Below are 17,119 nucleotides of genomic sequence, written 5' to 3'. Positions count from 1 at the left end.
GTTGTTCCTGTACGTGCATAGTTAGCATACTTGAACTTTAGGCACTGATTTTACCTCACAGACAGCCCCTATATACAGTATGACACAACATGTACTGACAACAGCAGCAGGACGGTGCAGCAGGCAAACGGAACATATCAATACAAACACTCAGGCTTTACAATATGTGCTCCGTCTAGCGTCACACTTAAACGGATAGTTCACTTAAAATACAAAATGACACATTGGGTTTCTTACCCTGTAAGCAGTCTATGGACAAGGTATGACAGTAATCCATGCTTTGGTTTTATTTCCCTGGTACCATTTCTAAATGCTAACCTTTTAGCATTTTTAGCACAAATCCCATTCAAGTCATGGTACCGATATTAGCATTTTTCGCGCATCATGTCCAAATCCCCCGAAAGTATCGAAATTGATTATGAAGCTTAACAAAGTCACATAGATTATTTGAATATAATGTGTGAAAAATGCTAATATCAGTACCATGACTTGAATGGGATTTGTGCCACAAATGTTAAAACATTGGAAAGAGTGCCAGGGAAACTAAACCTAAGCATGGGTTGCTGCCAAACCTTCTCCAAAGACTGCTTACAACGTAAGGAAACCAATATGTAATTTCGTAATTTGGGTGAACTATCCATGTAAGACTGTACAGTAGATCCCAGTTTAGCCTGCCATGTCTTGAGTCAGCAGCAGAAGAGGTGTCGGCATACATCCTCCTGCCCACCGGCAGCTGGTGGGCTCAAAGGCCAGAGTGCTGAGTTGATGGTCTGGAAAATTGCAATAAAACCTGCAGGTATTATCCCAAGTTGTATCTTACTCTTACATGAACGAAATTAAATTAAACTGTAAGTGTTGGTTGTGCTCTCCCTGTTCTTATGACAAATACAGGCTGTCTACAACCTAATTGTTTTCTCATTGGATTTTTTCTACTGTTGTTGGTTAAGACAATTCTGACAATACCTCAATTGGTTTGTCGGTTTGGAATAGGCCTTAGTATAATTGAATTGTCTACAAGTTTACTCAATACAAGTCTGTGGCATAATGCACAATTATTGTTGGGACAAATCCATAACCTTTTAGTTTGTTTATGTTGCAAATCAATGAATGTTGTTAAAGGAAGGTTTTGTATATTAGATCTACAGTTTCAGATGATTATATTTTCTTTTTTTGCTCATTGTACCAACTGAGCAAACTGTCCGAAGTGCTTTCATACCGCAGTTCCCAATAACTCCACTTTGGATATGACTTTAGCTCTAAAAGCTCTATCCATTAAGGCTACTGTTTCCATCAGTGCACACTGTAATTCTAAGCCATTCTCCATGGCTTATCATCTTTTTTTAAAGGGCCATCCAGAATGGAGTTTGTGCTTTGTAATACGATTTCTTGCTCCCTGGAAAGGTGAGAATCGTACTAGGTCATCAGCCTGTTGAAGGACTCGATCCACTGAAGAACAATTGAGTGTGGTATTGGGAATTTACAAGAGATGCCAGAGCAGTAAGTCATTTAAAGTTTTACAAAGCGTCACACCGTCAGGAATACCAAATAGCCTGTTGTAGAATAGAACATTTGTGTCAAATTCTAATTCTGGAGGTCTGGACTTGCATAGTTGGCCTCAACCTTTGGCCCTCAAGCTCTTAATTAGCCCAATCATTCACTATTTAAGGAAATGTTCTACCTTCAAAATGACCAAATACACTACACTTAAACTAGATTTATGACGGAGGTGGATGTATGAAATGTTAATATATGTGGCTAATTGGCTATTTAGAGTAATTAGCTGGGGGAGCTGGAAACAGGCATGCAAAAGGGTGAGCACAGTTTCACCCTCATTTGGGTGGGCAAGTGGAGCTGTTTTTCAGAATGCCTTTCAGCAACTTAAAAAGTGCTCTCCCAGCAGATATGCATTTGAAATAGATTCCGCACAAATGGTCAACATTTACATATATTAGAGTTCATCCTGACGAAAGGATAACTGTTGCTCTTTAGGATTCCCCTTGTGGGGAAGAGTTGTGTAACGCTGCGTTTACACAGGCAGAACAATTCTGATGTTGTTCCACTAATTGGTCTTTTGACCAATCAGATCAGCTCTTTGCCAGCAATTGGGCAAAATATCAGCATTGGGCTGCATGTGTAAACGCAGCCTTACTTCCTTCTACCAGCACTTCATACAGATGCAAGGTCTTAATTTGATCACTCAGTTGCAGGAGAACGTTCCTGCAATGCAGAAAATGTCAAACTCGTAGTGTATTTAAGGTTTAAAAAGGCTTCTGAAGATTGCAATTGCCACTTAGAAATTTCAGACTTGATTTTCCCTTACGAAAAATGTATCAACCCCTACAAAAATATAGATGAATTATAATCCACATAATAATCCACATTTCCTGTTACTGCAGGATTATGTTCTTGCTGTAGAAAACTGACTCAAATTAAGATCCTACATCTTTATGCATTGGTTGACCTTTTTTCCCTTGCTGCTGTCCATCGTGCTGAAGTCGTTAGCTGGTTTGTAGTGCACTGTCCATACATAGTGCAAGCGTGTCATTCCACCACAACCACCATCCCCCAACACCACCACAGGATATACCGTATGTGACAACACTGAAAAGCAATCCAGCAAGACATTAAGAAAACTGGTATAGTTCTTGCTACTACTCCTTTTCTGCCTCTGCTGTGGAAGGTCATGATGTCTGTAGAATATCTGAAGAGCATGTTGAGAGCACAAACCTGGAAATTGTGTGCATCTCCACATACACAACTTTATCATTACGTATTTCCTTTATTCGTTTTCGTCACGTTTTTGATCACTGCGGTGACATACATTCGCCTCCATTGAGATAAATACCATTGTGAAAGCTTTTCCTGACTGAATTTAAATGAGGCGATTCCAATTGTCATGGGGAAAGAAAAGGGCTTTGTCTGAAAAACAATTCAATGCACAGAGCTGCGGCACAATACCCCTCACTTATCAGGGAAGTAAAGTTAGATAAAAACTCATTAGTGTGCAGTGCCTTGCAGCTGTCTGTGCTCCTGTACGAGGCCCTTTTTCTGAAGAGGCCTGGCATGTCCACAAAGTATGCCATTGATGCCACAAAGGAAGCAAGCACATTTCCAAACAAACTGGATTGGGGGCTAGAGAGAACATTCCATTCAATTCCAGGCAATGTTCCTTTTAGTAATTAATGCATGACTTTAATATCCTTGGATATAGCTGAAGCATGCATCCACCTCCTCCCTTTCTCTCCAAAGCAATTCAGTACCTCAGTAAGTACAATGTTTTCCTTCCCCAAGAGAAGCAGTTCCATTTCAGCTCAATTGATTCTCCACTTCTGGTCGCCCATCTTTACCTTTTTCATTCTTTCCCAGCAAGAAGCGCATGCATTTTCAATGACATCAAATAAAGGGCAGTCATTGGGAGGGATCAGGGGACTGAGGCACCTTCACCATCCGACAGAGAAAGACGGAGCAAGATATAAAGACGAACCGCAGGGGGGGGGGCCCTTGGACACAGACATGAGAGGGAGATAACATGACTATATATATCAGGACAGATATGACCAGATTAAACTGAGAATCCAGTCTCGCTGTGTCCTTCTGACCAAGACAGGCTGTCTAATACAATTTGCAAATGTGTGTTTTCCTCCGAGAGAGAGACAGAGACCGAGAGAGGGACAGACAGAGAGACAGTGAGAGACAGAGAGAGAGATAGTGAGAGAGACAGAGAGACAGTGAGAGACAGTGAGAGTCAGTGAGAGAGACAGAGACAGTAAGAGAGAGAGAGAGAGTGAGATATCAAATCAAATCAAAACAAATCAAAGTTTATTTGTCACGTGTGCCGAATACAACAGGTGTAGACCTTACAGTGAAATGCTTACTTACAGGCTCTAACCAATAGTGCAAAAAAGGTATTAGGTGTCTGAGAGCTGTTAGATAGGATACAGTATGACAGCTTTACATACAGTATACCTCATTGGGAGACAGTTGCACTAGTTACTGTATCTGTTTCATCCACGAGGCTTATGGGAGATTCTGTCATGTCTTTGCCTTGAAGCCCTGGCTCGCCGCTGCGGAGGAGAGAACCCCAGAGGCTCCGCATATGAGAGCAGAAGCCTGTCTCGCAATCACAGACTTGAATTCAGTGCATTGAAAGACTCCCCTCAAGGTAACATGAGCTCTCAGCTCCCGAAGCACCCTCGTCTGCCCCATCCTATGAAACAGTAATACTAGTTGGCCTCACAGTTACGCTGTGTTATGTCAGTTGTCAAATGGTAAACATTGGGTCTATGTATTGCCCCAATATGTTTATTGTAGGCACTTTGAATGCAACTACTTACAACGAAGATCAAATAGCATCTACACTCTGAGTTAAACATCCTTTGAAAGAAGTATCTTTCCTCAACGTTGACTGCTTATGGAGAATACAGTAGCTCTCTCAAATAAAATCCACCAATAATATATTTAATGCAAAAAGTGTAGCTATGTAAGTGTATGAAAGTGCCTTGACCAAGCAAAACAGTGGGAATTTACAACAATTGAATGTACAATCATTGAATCAGGGCGTCATTAGTTGTTCACAGGGGATGACAAGAAAATCCATCATTACCCTGTATGCAGCAGGGCCCCAATGGGAACAAGTAGACTGGGGAATGGCTGCCTAGGCTGCCTGGGGGTCCACTGGGAGAGGAGCTTGGCTCTGACGCCCTGGGTGTTCTGGCCTACTGCCCTCATGGCTACACTACCATTGGACCATAGAGATTGCTGCCAATGGGGAAAGAGTCCAGGGCTGCAAATAGACCTATAGGCTCTTCTGAGGACGAACATGCCATGCTGCCCTAACTGCCTTAAGCTCATTTGCAGTATGTGACACGTTTTACAAGCATTTCGCTACACCAGCAATAACATCTGCTAAACACGTGTATGTGACGAATAATAACATTTTATTTTATTTTGGTGAAACTAATGCATACACATGGATTCCAACGTTTGTTGTTCTTTTCCCACCATCTCCAAGCAGTTTCATCCATGTGGCTTATGGGAGATTCTGTCATGTCTTTGCCAGTTAGCACTGTCGGATTTGTTCGTTAAGCATATAGGCACCAGGGTGGCATTAAAGCACTCGGAGCCACTAAACCTGAATGTATGATGAGAGGTTTGTTTATGCAAAAGGTAGTTTACTAAATCACTAACATGCATATGCAACAGCGGGTTACTCTAACAAGGCGAACTAGCAGGGTTGTAATTTATGCTGTGGACCGCAGTAGCGGTGGTGAAATTGATGTGGAGCCCACTGGAGTGAGTCACAGCGGACAAACAAACCCCTCTATGCATTATTAATGAGGGAAAATCTTTTCAGGTTTAACTTCAACTTCCATTTAACACCTAAAGGGATCCTGCAACAACACCATGCTAAGAGAGAGCTGAGGTCGGGTCAGAACGTCTCTCAGACACTGCCAGCCGGTATTTACGATAAAGGTCAGCGAATGAGGGGACAATGGTAGGAGACAATTTTCTCTTTAAAAGTTTCGCCTCGCCAGATATTTCCCAGAGCCATACTTTTCATATTCATTTCATGGAACATTTGGTTTGTGTTTCCAAACAGGAACCTTTCTTTCAGAGGGTTTAAAAAGTGATTATATTTGAATGCCCCTTGGTAAATGCACTTTTGTGGTAGGTGGTTTTGTAGTGGTAGCCTTTGGCATTTCCTTGCAGAGCGTTCCACACAGTGCATGGAGGTGCACAATGTAATTCCTTGTTCTATGTCTAGGTTAGCAGGTGACAGAGTGACTCCACCCACTTTACCATGCCCGTGATATAGTGGGAACTAGGTACACTAAACTAAATGTCAGATGCCATCCATGTACTCAAAAAAGTCTGTCTTAATGTGTTTTTAATTCAAATCTGGGCCACATGCATTTTTCAGCCAACGGACACAGTCCTCTTCAGTGCGAACAAAGTCCTCCAGTTTCAACGGACAGACATTAAAAGAGTGCTCCACATAAAGTGTGGCCATCAGTGGAGAATGGTGGGAGGAGCTATAGGAGGATGGGCTCATTGTAATGCCTGGAATGGAATCAATGGAACGGTTTCCACATGTTTCATGTGTTTGATACAGTTCCACTACTGTATATAGATAGCCTCACTACTGTTATTTTTCACTGTCTTTTTACTGTTGTTTTTATTTCTTTACTTATCCATTGTTCACCTAATACTTATTTTTTACCTAAAAATCTCACTGTTGGTTAGGGCCTCTAAGTAAGCATTTCACTGTAAGGTCTACACCTGTTGTATTCGGCGCATGCGACAGATACATTTTGATTTGATTTATTCCATTCCAGTCTTTACAATGAGCCCATCCTCCTATAGCTCCTGCTACCAGCCCCCTCTGGTGACCATGTCATACAGCAGTAGAACTCAGTGATGTGAGGGGGCCGGCATGGCCCCAGCCTTACAGAAACCTGTCAAACCCAAACAGCCACCTAACATTTTATGTTGAGCAGCTCACAGCATTACTGCCTCAAGACATCCCCAAGCTCAATGGAAACTAAGTAATTTATTGTAACTGCTTCGAAGTCCCCCACAAAACACATGCCCAAAATGGAGGATCTTTAGTATGTGTGGAGACAGACTGTGTATGGGAATGGTGAGTTTGCAGAAATATGAGAATGGGAGACAACCCAGTTTGCTACTGTGCTGTATTACAGTGTGCTTCCTAATTTAGTATTCAAATGTATCGGGTTTACGATTCACACATAACACAGGCACGAGTAGACAAAGCTGGGGTTTAGATTTATGTGTAATCTCTCCCTCAGGGCTCATACAAATCCAAGCAAAACAAACAGTCCCTCAGTAGGTTACTTCAGCACTGCTCCCTCTGATCCAATAGTACATATTTACTGTCAGAACTCATCCATAGCCACAGTATGCTTTCCCCCCATACAAGACAGCTCTATGAATGGCTCCGCTCTTTTGTTTTAGTTAGGCTTAAACATCTCCATTAAAATGGAAAAAGCATATTACTTGTAGAAGTAGCTTGACTCAGTGATTTGAATGAAAGGTGCTAAGAGTATAATGAATCATTGCACGGATATAACAAATGTTCTTTTCAAGGTAAGGCATATTTAGAAAATGAAAACACTGGAACTTTTCCACTGACTGATGACTGTGTCAGTAATACATAGTGATTAATCTTAGCCTCAACAACCCTGTTTCTGTACCAATCAGCACTTATGTGCAAACATGCTGACCAGTGTAGTCCTGAATAGGTTTATGTTGAACAATGGACATACTTCCTCTATTATCAGTGATTCCCATTAGAATCAAGCCAGCATCATGTACACTGTACAGTAAGAGAATACTAAACAATGGAAATTGTATTCATATTGTCCTTTAGTTCGTGGAATGTGGACAGTTTTGTTTTTGAATATGAACAGTTCAGTATTGTGCCCTAGAGATCATGGTATGGCTGTTAGTTATTTTGACTTCCTGAAAACATATGCTCACTTCCTCATTGATGATAGCAATGCTAGATGGCAACACAACATTTGTTTAGGCCTAATTGGAGCATGGTGGGCAGACCACACAAAAGGTCAACAGACTTCTGGAATGACCTTAGGTCCACGGTTCCAATTTGAGGTGTATTCCCTCGGCAATAAACTGTCACAATTATCCTGTTGTAGCAACATGATTGTCCCCTTTATGTAAAGGCCTATGTCCTCTACCACCTAGGGACACCTTTCTTCTCACCCTCTGTGGCCTCCCACAAGGCAACGCATCCACTGGCCTGTGTCAGCAGATGCATCAGAGGGCTAAGAGAGGCTAGTGATGAGGGCGCACACCACATACCTCTGGGTTTAAAGTATTCAACTGCTGTCCTCTATGATTAACCTATCCATCACTTGTGTTTCCAGCCCACTTTCATGGTCAGTCACTCCCACACCATTCACAATGAATTAATGGCTGTAATAACACAGTCCCCGGATCTAGAAGAGTTGAATATTTGATGTTACTTAAGGGAAGTCCACAAGTACCATTTCTCGAACAGTAACTTGTATTTCTAATATATTGGATTAGATTGGATTAAAATTTGATTTGCTTTCTTCTTTTAAAAAAACAGCAGGAATCCTTCCAGGTCTTAATATGAATAATATGTATAATATGAAAAAGAAATGACTTCTCCTCATAAACATAATTTTCATAATTGAAACATCTCTCATTGGCTTTGTTAAATTATGAATATACACAAATCCCTCTCTGTCTTTGCAGGTTAGAGGTTGGTTGTCTTCTTGATTCTCATTGTTCTTAGAAATGTTCAAGTGTGACAGCAGTAAGCATGGCAGACGAGGTACTAGGTGTTGTTCTGTACAGTAGCCTACACATCTCTGTGAGGTCTAAACAAATATCTCCCTCTGAGATGTCTGGGCTGCTTTAAGTGGACCGGAGAAGAGAACATGTAATTCATCGCTCTGAGCTGAGACCCCTGCCTTGGTGGTGAGCATTCCTTCTGTGGCTATGTTTGCCATCATATTGAATTTTAACAATGAAAAATGAATAACTGACTGAGTCCAATCTGATTTGAAAGCTAGTTAAGTGGCTCAGGTCTGGATAAAAAAGCAATACTAGGTGCCACTGACAATGAAGTATACTGTAGGCCTTGGGTCAGCAAGATGTATTGACTACACATTAGTGAATGCAGATTAAATGTTTCCCCTCTCACTCAGAAATGTCTGGCGTGCAGTAAATCATTTTCATTCCTCCATAGGCATTTTGTAGCCTCAGTTCTTATTATCAAAAAGGAGAACAAACACTTTTATGTTTGGCATGCAGTCATAACATATAAATCAATATCGTAATTGGCACGTGCAATAGCCTATCCCATATTTTTTTTTATATTCAGCACAATGAAATCCGCTAAGAAATGGAAAAAGCATCATGATTTAGTATGGTGGGAATATCAAAGTTATAAGGTAGTTCTTTGAATAGAACTAGTGTATGCAATTCATAGTCCAAACACAAAAGTATTGTTCCAGGAAGACGAAGTGTCTCAGTGTTCCTCGCTGGCCACTGCTGCTGATTATGACCACGGCTGTGCTGGTCGACCGTGGTGCAACTTATTACCTAAGACTATTATGAGAATGACTCATATGCTTAAACATTTGACGTTCATTCCTCTCAGCACCTCCCATGCTGAGGTCACCTGCTGTTTATGACTAATAATTCATTAATACCGCTCCATAAAACCAGGATCTATAGGCTACACACCCAGCTCCAAGGTTTTCTCCTGCAGCTATCAACTTTATTCAGAAACCTTGGGCTGTTGATAAAATTGATTGGGTCCAATTATTTAACCAGACCCAATGGAACACTGCAATTTCCCAGGGGAGCTATCTGACAGGGTTAAATTGACAATGAACAGCTTGCTATTTTTGGTTCACGGTTTGTATCCTCAGTAGTTACCGTAAGATGTTAAAGAGACACATCCATGGCACTGAAAGCCATTATGTTCTATTTCTGTTGTCAAATTAAAACATCTATAAGGTTCTTGAGAAGACATTTTAGTATGGTGCAGAGTAATTAATTAATTGAATGCTGCATCTAAACATTAGTTGGACTCAGTTGTGTTTGACAGTCCTCGGGTTAATGGTGTGAAAATAGGGACCCTGCTTTCCCCAACCTGTCAAGTGGTAATTGGCCAAAGGTTTCCTTTAATAGCAATATGCCACAGGGAACGCAAAGCACCTCTGAAATTGTGTACAAAATAATTGGATGGCAATGAAAGAGGAAGCATACACATTAATCCTATTTTGCCTTTAAAATGATATTTGCTATTTTTACTTAACGTGTAAAACAAAATGTGTCTTGATTATTTGGATCCATTTGTGCAGTATACATGACAGATGATTAGAATGTAGAATATAAAATACAGATTGGGCAACATGTTATTTGACTGCTACAAATGGTCTATAAAGGAGAAATATCATTCTACTTGTGCAGCATGGCATGTATTTTGAATATTTCTGGCCAAAAAAATATATACTTTTTAAACGAAGTGGTGTAAATGTGGTTATATTCAAATTGCAAACCTCACATTCAAGCAGTTGTTGATTCCCCTAACGTGTGCCTGCTTCTCTTTTCTTCACAGGGAGTTCCTCTGAGCCCATGAATGCCACCCAGCAAGAAAGACAGAGGAAGAAACAATAGGATGAGACCGATCAACGATGTTATCCCTGGGGAAATAAGCACAAGACAATCTGAGGTGGTGAAATACTGAATCTCAGCGAACCATCTCTAGAACTTCACTCCAGGTTAAAGTCATTGGATGGATGCTGGTCTAAATGCACATGCCCAACATCTTTTTGTAAATGGCTGGAACATTGGGACCGAATTATCCTTCCCTGGACAGAAGGCCAATATATTGATTGTCCTCGCTGAGGAGAACACTTGAAAGTCCAGCTAGATTACAAAGAGTTCAGTTCAGCATCTTTAGAAACCACAGTGGTGTTCCCGTCTTAGAGCTTTTGGGCCCTGCCCATGACATCAAGAGGAGCACCAATGGCCTGCGGTGGAGCTATGGTAATGAGTGCCTTTTTCTGGTCTGTGGCCATAGTATATTTTACCCATATAGGCAGAGTCAATGGGGACTGCTGGCTCATCGAAGGCGAGAAGGGTTTTGTGTGGCTGGCCATCTGCAGCCAAAACCAGCCTCCATACGAGGCCATCCCCACGCATATCAACAGCACCATTGTGGACCTTCGGCTCAATGAAAACAAGATCAAAAGTATCCATTTCTCTGCCCTCAGCCGCTTCGCCAACCTGACCTACCTAAACCTGACCAAGAATGAGATCAACTACATAGATGACGGGGCCTTTTCTGCCCAGTTCAACTTACAGGTCCTTCAGTTAGGCTTCAACAAACTCCGTAACCTTACTGAGGGCATCCTCAGGGGTTTGGGAAAGCTGCAGTACCTCTACCTCCAGGCCAATCTGATTGAGACTGTGACACCCAATGCCTTTTTGGAGTGCTATAGCCTGGAAAACATCGACCTCTCCATGAACCGTATCCAGCAGCTAGATGGGACCACGTTTACCAGCCTGACTAAACTGACTACCTGTGAGCTGTACACCAACCCTTTCAACTGTTCCTGTGAACTACTTGGCTTTGTGAAGTGGCTCTCTGCATTCCCCAACAGGACAAATGAACGGATGGTCTGTGACTCCCCATCAGGTGTCTCTGGCTACAGTCTGCTCAGCCAGAACCCTAACAACCCGACTTTTCGGAATGCCCTCCATATGCTCTCCACTGTGTGTACAGACGACTATGTGACGCCGTACATACCTGTGCCTCCTGAGACCACCACACTCCCACCAGACTACACTCCCTGTGGGCTGGAGGACTGTCCCTCCGGAACTGAGCCAGATGAGAGTATGAGTATCAACCCAACGGTGATTAATGTGGATGTAAAACCCAGTATGAAGCTGAAGCAAGTCTCTAAAACAAGCGCCACCATCACTGTTCAGATCCCCCATCCCTTCAAGAAGATGTACAGCCTGGTTCTCTACAATAACAGCTTTTTCACTGATATTCAAAACCTCAAAATTCAGAATGAGGACATTGAACTTAAAAACCTGAAACCACATACTGAATACACGTACTGTGTCGCTTCTATAAAGAATAATCTTAGATTCAATCATACTTGTCTGGCAGTCTCCACAGGACCCTGGAATGGGAAAGAGAGATCACAAAACCATGCAACAGCTACCCACTACATTATGACCATCCTAGGTTGTCTCTTTAGTATGGTGATTGTCCTAGGGGTGGTCTACTATTGCTTGCGTAAAAAACGTCAGCAAGATGAAAAGCACAAAAAGGCAGGCAGCCTAAAGAAAAGTATAATTGAACTAAAATATGGACAAGAGCTTGAAGGGGGAACCATTTCCAGGATGTCACAGAAGCAAATGATGGGTGGGGAGAGTATGTCCCGCATGCCATACCTACCATCTGGTAGTGAAATGGAGCAGTACAAACTGCAGGAGATAAGAGATGACACGCCTAAAATGGCCAAGGGAAGTTACATAGAGGTGCGAGGAACCGGGGACCACCATGAACGCAGAGAGTGTGAGATGTCCATGCCTGGGATGTCCATGCCTGGGAACAGCCAAGGGTCAGTAGCTGAGATTTCAACCATTGCAAAAGAGGTGGATAAGGTTAATCAGATCATTAACAACTGTATCGATGCTCTGAAGTCAGAATCCACATCTTTTCAAGGGGTGAAATCAGGAGCTGTGTCCACCCAGGAACCCCAGCTGGTCCTAATATCAGAGCAGCCGCAGAGCAAGTCTGGCTTCCTGTCCCCAGTGTATAAGGACAGCTACCACCACTCGTTACAGAGGCACCACACCTCGGATGTCCCGCCAAAGCGGCCCAGCACTGCCACTGGAGGTCCAATGCGGAGCCCAAGGCCTTACCGCTCAGAGTCCAAGTACATAGAGAAGACCTCGCCAATGGGTGAGACCATCCTCACTGTAACGCCAGCCGCTGCCATCCTTAGGGCAGAGGCGGAGAAGATCAGGCAGTACAATGAGCACCGGCACTCCTATCCCGACAGCCACCAGCTGCAGATCGAGGAGCTGGAAGGGCCCGGAAGCCACAAGCCCTCCATCCTGGAGCCCCTAACTCGGCCCCGCCCCAGAGACATGGCGTACTCTCCGCTCTCACCTCAGTACCATAACCTCAGCTACTCCTCCAGTCCTGAGTACTACTGCAAACCTCATCACACTATCTGGGAGCGCTTCAAACTCCGTGGCAAACGGCACAAAGACGAGGACGAGTACATGGCTGCAGGGCATGCGCTACGTAAAAAAGTGCAGTTTGCCAAGGATGAGGACCTGCATGACATTTTAGACTACTGGAAAGGTGTATCTGCTCAACAGAAATCTTAATCTCTCCAAGTATTTTCTACTGGACCACAACTTTCAGAAATGACACAGAAACCTTATATGTGAAACTCACTATTGATTGGATGGATACTTCCATATTGCGATCAACTACTTAAACGTATATATAGCAACATATTTTGACTGTGAGTAAAATAGGAAAAGAACCTTGGAAATGACCATCTTGGAAATGACCATCTTAAATTTGTCACATTATGTATGGAATTTATGGGAATAAACTGTAATCTAACGTTTCAAGAAGAAAACATATTGCAAATTAAGAATATACATATTATATGTTGCAATGGATTATAGGTATTTGGGTATCGCATGGCCAAGTCCTGTGACAGTGGATTTGCTGTTGTGTACTTTGAGAAAATACTGTAACAAATATTGAAAAACATGTCTATTGAATCCTCAATATTTTTCTTGAAGAACTACTGAACAATCATACGAAAAAGAACATTTTTTCTCCCCACATATATTTCATTCTACAATGGAACTATGTACTGATACAGTTTCTATGTCTGCAATGTTTTCTGTTAATAAGATTTCAAAAATTATGTTTGATTCAGGTTTAGTCCATGGATTTCAAAGACAGCTACTTTATTTGTTTTCTAATGATTTCCGTGTCCTAACTGATAAACGTTACACTGGTCAGATAATTGGTATTATGTTACCCAGACCACTTAACTTTCCCTTCCCCTATTTACAGCACTATCACATAATACATTTTAGAGGCCACTAAACAAATTGCACAATATTAAAAGGCTGGAATTTTCTAAATGTAATATTCCACATAAGACAGTTCATTGTATTATTCTGATGCTGATGGTCTGTCTTAGGCATCGGCATTGTGAGCCATTAGTCATATCTTTAGAACCAAAGTAGAAAAAGCTGAAGTGTTTACATTTTCTTTCTGCATGGTCTAAGAAAGTGTTTCCCAACTCCGGTCCTCAAGTACCTCCAACAGCACACATTTTAGTTGTAGCCCAGCACTAAAACCCCTGATTCAACTTGTCAAGGGCTTGATGATTAGTTGATAAGTAGAATCAGGTGTGGTTGTCCAGGGCTACAACAAAAATAGGTACAGTTGGGGGTTGGGAAACACTGGTCTTAGATATGTGTGAACATAGTAAATCAGGTTCCATATGCATATAATTTGAATTTGTTCTACTGTGTTTCAAAGAGCCAAAACATTTTAAGAGTTACTTTTGTTGAAAGTGTAATTGACCATTCATCTTTATATTACCAATATTTTCCACAGAAGGCACCTTTAGTTTCCCACCTGTTGTTTAGGCAGAATGCTGAGAATGCAGTTCACATTCTCTACTGGAATATCTGTCCTATGGCCCGATGGATGAATGTACAATATAGATGATGAAATCTGTATATGGCAGCTTTTTCATTTTATTTCAGAGATTTTTTTTATTTGCTATTTACAACCATAATCTCCAGTTTCCTTTGTCTCTACATCTATATCAATTAATATATTTCCCATAACTTATCATATTTTATATTTGTCTGCAATTCTCAGCCAACAAAGTAAAAAACAGCAAAGTTGTTGGTTTCACTGAAGGCTCTTGTTGAAGGATATTTTCCTATATTGTGTGGCTGTTATGACACTTTTGTAAATTAGACATCACCAATCAGAGGTATATCAACATGCCATGGTTAACTATTAAATAATATCCCATGAATGCCTGAACTAAACTTCTGCCGCTGGATTTGTATATTATCAATACACTATTTTTGAGTGGATACAAGAGGTAACTTGGCTGTCTGAGTTCTTATTTCAACCGCCTTAAACTTCTGGGATATGTGTGCGACTGTAATTTTCTTTATTTTCCTTTCAGTGTTGATATTGTTGACAAGTCCTTATTTGATGTAATTTTTCTAAATGCATTTCAATAGATTCCAAGAGCTGTCAGATTTATAGATAAATTAGCAAGTAAGCTACATGTTTTTATACTGCATATTGTAGCACTTCTGTGGCTCATAAAAGTTAGAATTGTTGGGAAACCGGTGGAAACAAACAAGAGCACAATAAAGTGTTTTTATTTCATTTCTTAATACTATGTTACCTGCTTTCAGACAAAGTACTGTGAAATAAAGGGAAGGGTGCACCCATCAGTATCTTCATTATGTTCTTTTCTTGTTTTTGAAATCTGAATCAAGATATGAATCCTGAATGTACGGAATCCTGAATGTATGAGAAAACTTGCTTATTTGTATCACACACATCATTATCATGTTTTTATGATACTTTAATGGTTCTACCAAACTATGAAATGTTCATAATATAATGATCAGCAACTTGTACCATTCTTCATGTATAGCTAAATATTCAAATGTAGGCTATCCTGTAATACAACACCTTTTCCATCGGAGTATTGGCAGTGTTTCCAATGCTCTGCTGAACATATCCAAGCAAGTGCTTATGAAGAAGTGACTGCATGCATTTATCTTGGGAGCTGAAGATATTTATTATGTTCACAAAATGCTGAGGGCTCGATTCAATACGTAGCGCTGAAGACCTACGCTGAAGCGCGATATACATTTAATGTAATGTTCCTTCGTTCACAGAGACTGCATTCACGGTAAACGCTACATGTCGTCTCAATCGGAAATTACCTTTACATTTCAATCGCACTACAGCGCTTATCTTCAGCTGCATGGATTGAATCGAGCCCTAGGACTGCCTCTCCTTTGAAAAACAAACATCAATTTGTCTTGTCCCCAATGGTTGTCAGATATCTTAACCTTAAAAGTGCCAACTGTGGAACACTGAACTTAAAAACCTGAAACCCCATACTGACTGCACATACTGTGTCGCTTCTATAAGCAATGCTCTTAGAGTCAGTCACGCTTGTCTGACAATCTACACAGGACCGTGGAATGGGTAAGGAAACCAATACGCTTCCAAAACATTCAAAGCAAAAGCAGGTTGGCATTTATTGTCATGAATCTTGCCCTGAAGAAAGAACTGAGCAATTTTCCTCTATATGGGCAAGCTGCTAAGTCAAAATTGCCTATATCATAAAGATTCATGAAAACAAAATATAAGGTTAGGCATTAGGGTTAGCAGTGTGGTTAAGGTTAGGGTAAGGTTTAAAATCCGATTTTATGACTTTGTCGCTGTGCCAGCTAGTGACCACTCTGCAGAGCTGCCTCCAGGCAAGATTCATGACAATAAATGCCAATCTGCAAAGCAAAATCTAAAGCATGGATTGCTGTTATACTTTGTCCATAGACTGCTTACAGGGAAAGGAAACCAATATGTAATTTCTAATTTGGGTGAACTATCCCTTTAAGTGTATTTGGCTTAGAAAGAGATATTTTAATTTACCTTTTGAGGTTATGCAAATATTTCAGCAAAAGTGAAGGGGTAGTATTCAGCACATCAAAAACAAGCAGGGAACACAGTTATTGCTTTTCTTGAAAAATCACTATAATTTCACAAAATGTAAGGGTCACCTAATACATATATGTATTCGATTTTTTGTAGGTTAAAACAGCACTTCTATTTGAAATGTGTGAGGATTGATGGGAAATAACACAGGTATGTGTTATGAAAATGTATCTTCATATCTCAGATAAGATTTCAGCATCTGAAACTGACTGGAAAGTGTCCAATAGATAAGGAGTCAGGAGATTGTTAGCAATTGTGGTACCATTTGAAAAAAGCTATTTCCTTTTCTCTCAGACATGATGTAACTGTCTCCAGAGAATCTTAGGTGTTATCAGATTACAGAGCATTCAGAAAATATTCAGACCCCTTGACTTTTTCCACATTTTGTTACATTACAGCCTTATTCTAAAATTGATTAAATAAATAAAAAATATCATCAATCTACACACAATACCCCATAACGACAAAGTTCGAAGACATTTTTTACTTAAGTATTCAGTCCCTTTGCTATGAGACTTGAAAGTGTACATCCTGATTCCATTGATCATCCTTGAGAGATTTCTACAACTTGATTGGAGTCCACCTGTTGTAAATTCAATTGATTGGACATTATTTGGAAAGGCACACATTTGTCTACAGTGCCTCCGGAAAGTATTCAGACCCCTTGACTTTTTACACATTTTGTTACATTACAGCCTTATTCAAAAATTGATTAAATAAATGTTTTTCCTCAGCAATCTATAGACAATACACAACCAAACAGCTTTTTATAATAAA

The 17,119-nt window shown here is 40.8% G+C and overlaps 1 protein-coding gene across 1 annotated transcript in view; it reads left to right on the top strand.

Annotated features, from left to right (window-relative positions):
* LOC106596435 (protein ELFN1-like) overlaps positions 1-15,072 on the top strand; it is an 83,259-nt gene extending 68,187 nt beyond the window's left edge. The window contains exon 3 of the mRNA XM_045715048.1: positions 10,139-15,072. Coding sequence (XP_045571004.1) covers positions 10,528-12,936 — 2,409 coding nt within the window. The 5' untranslated portion in view covers positions 10,139-10,527 and the 3' untranslated portion in view covers positions 12,937-15,072. The remainder of the gene's footprint in view (positions 1-10,138) is intronic.
* Positions 15,073-17,119: the final 2,047 nt, after the last annotated feature.

Source organism: Salmo salar, chromosome ssa03 (assembly GCF_905237065.1).
Source record: "Salmo salar chromosome ssa03, Ssal_v3.1, whole genome shotgun sequence".
Lineage (NCBI taxonomy): Eukaryota > Metazoa > Chordata > Actinopteri > Salmoniformes > Salmonidae > Salmo > Salmo salar.
This window is presented reverse-complemented; position numbering and strand designations above follow the sequence as displayed.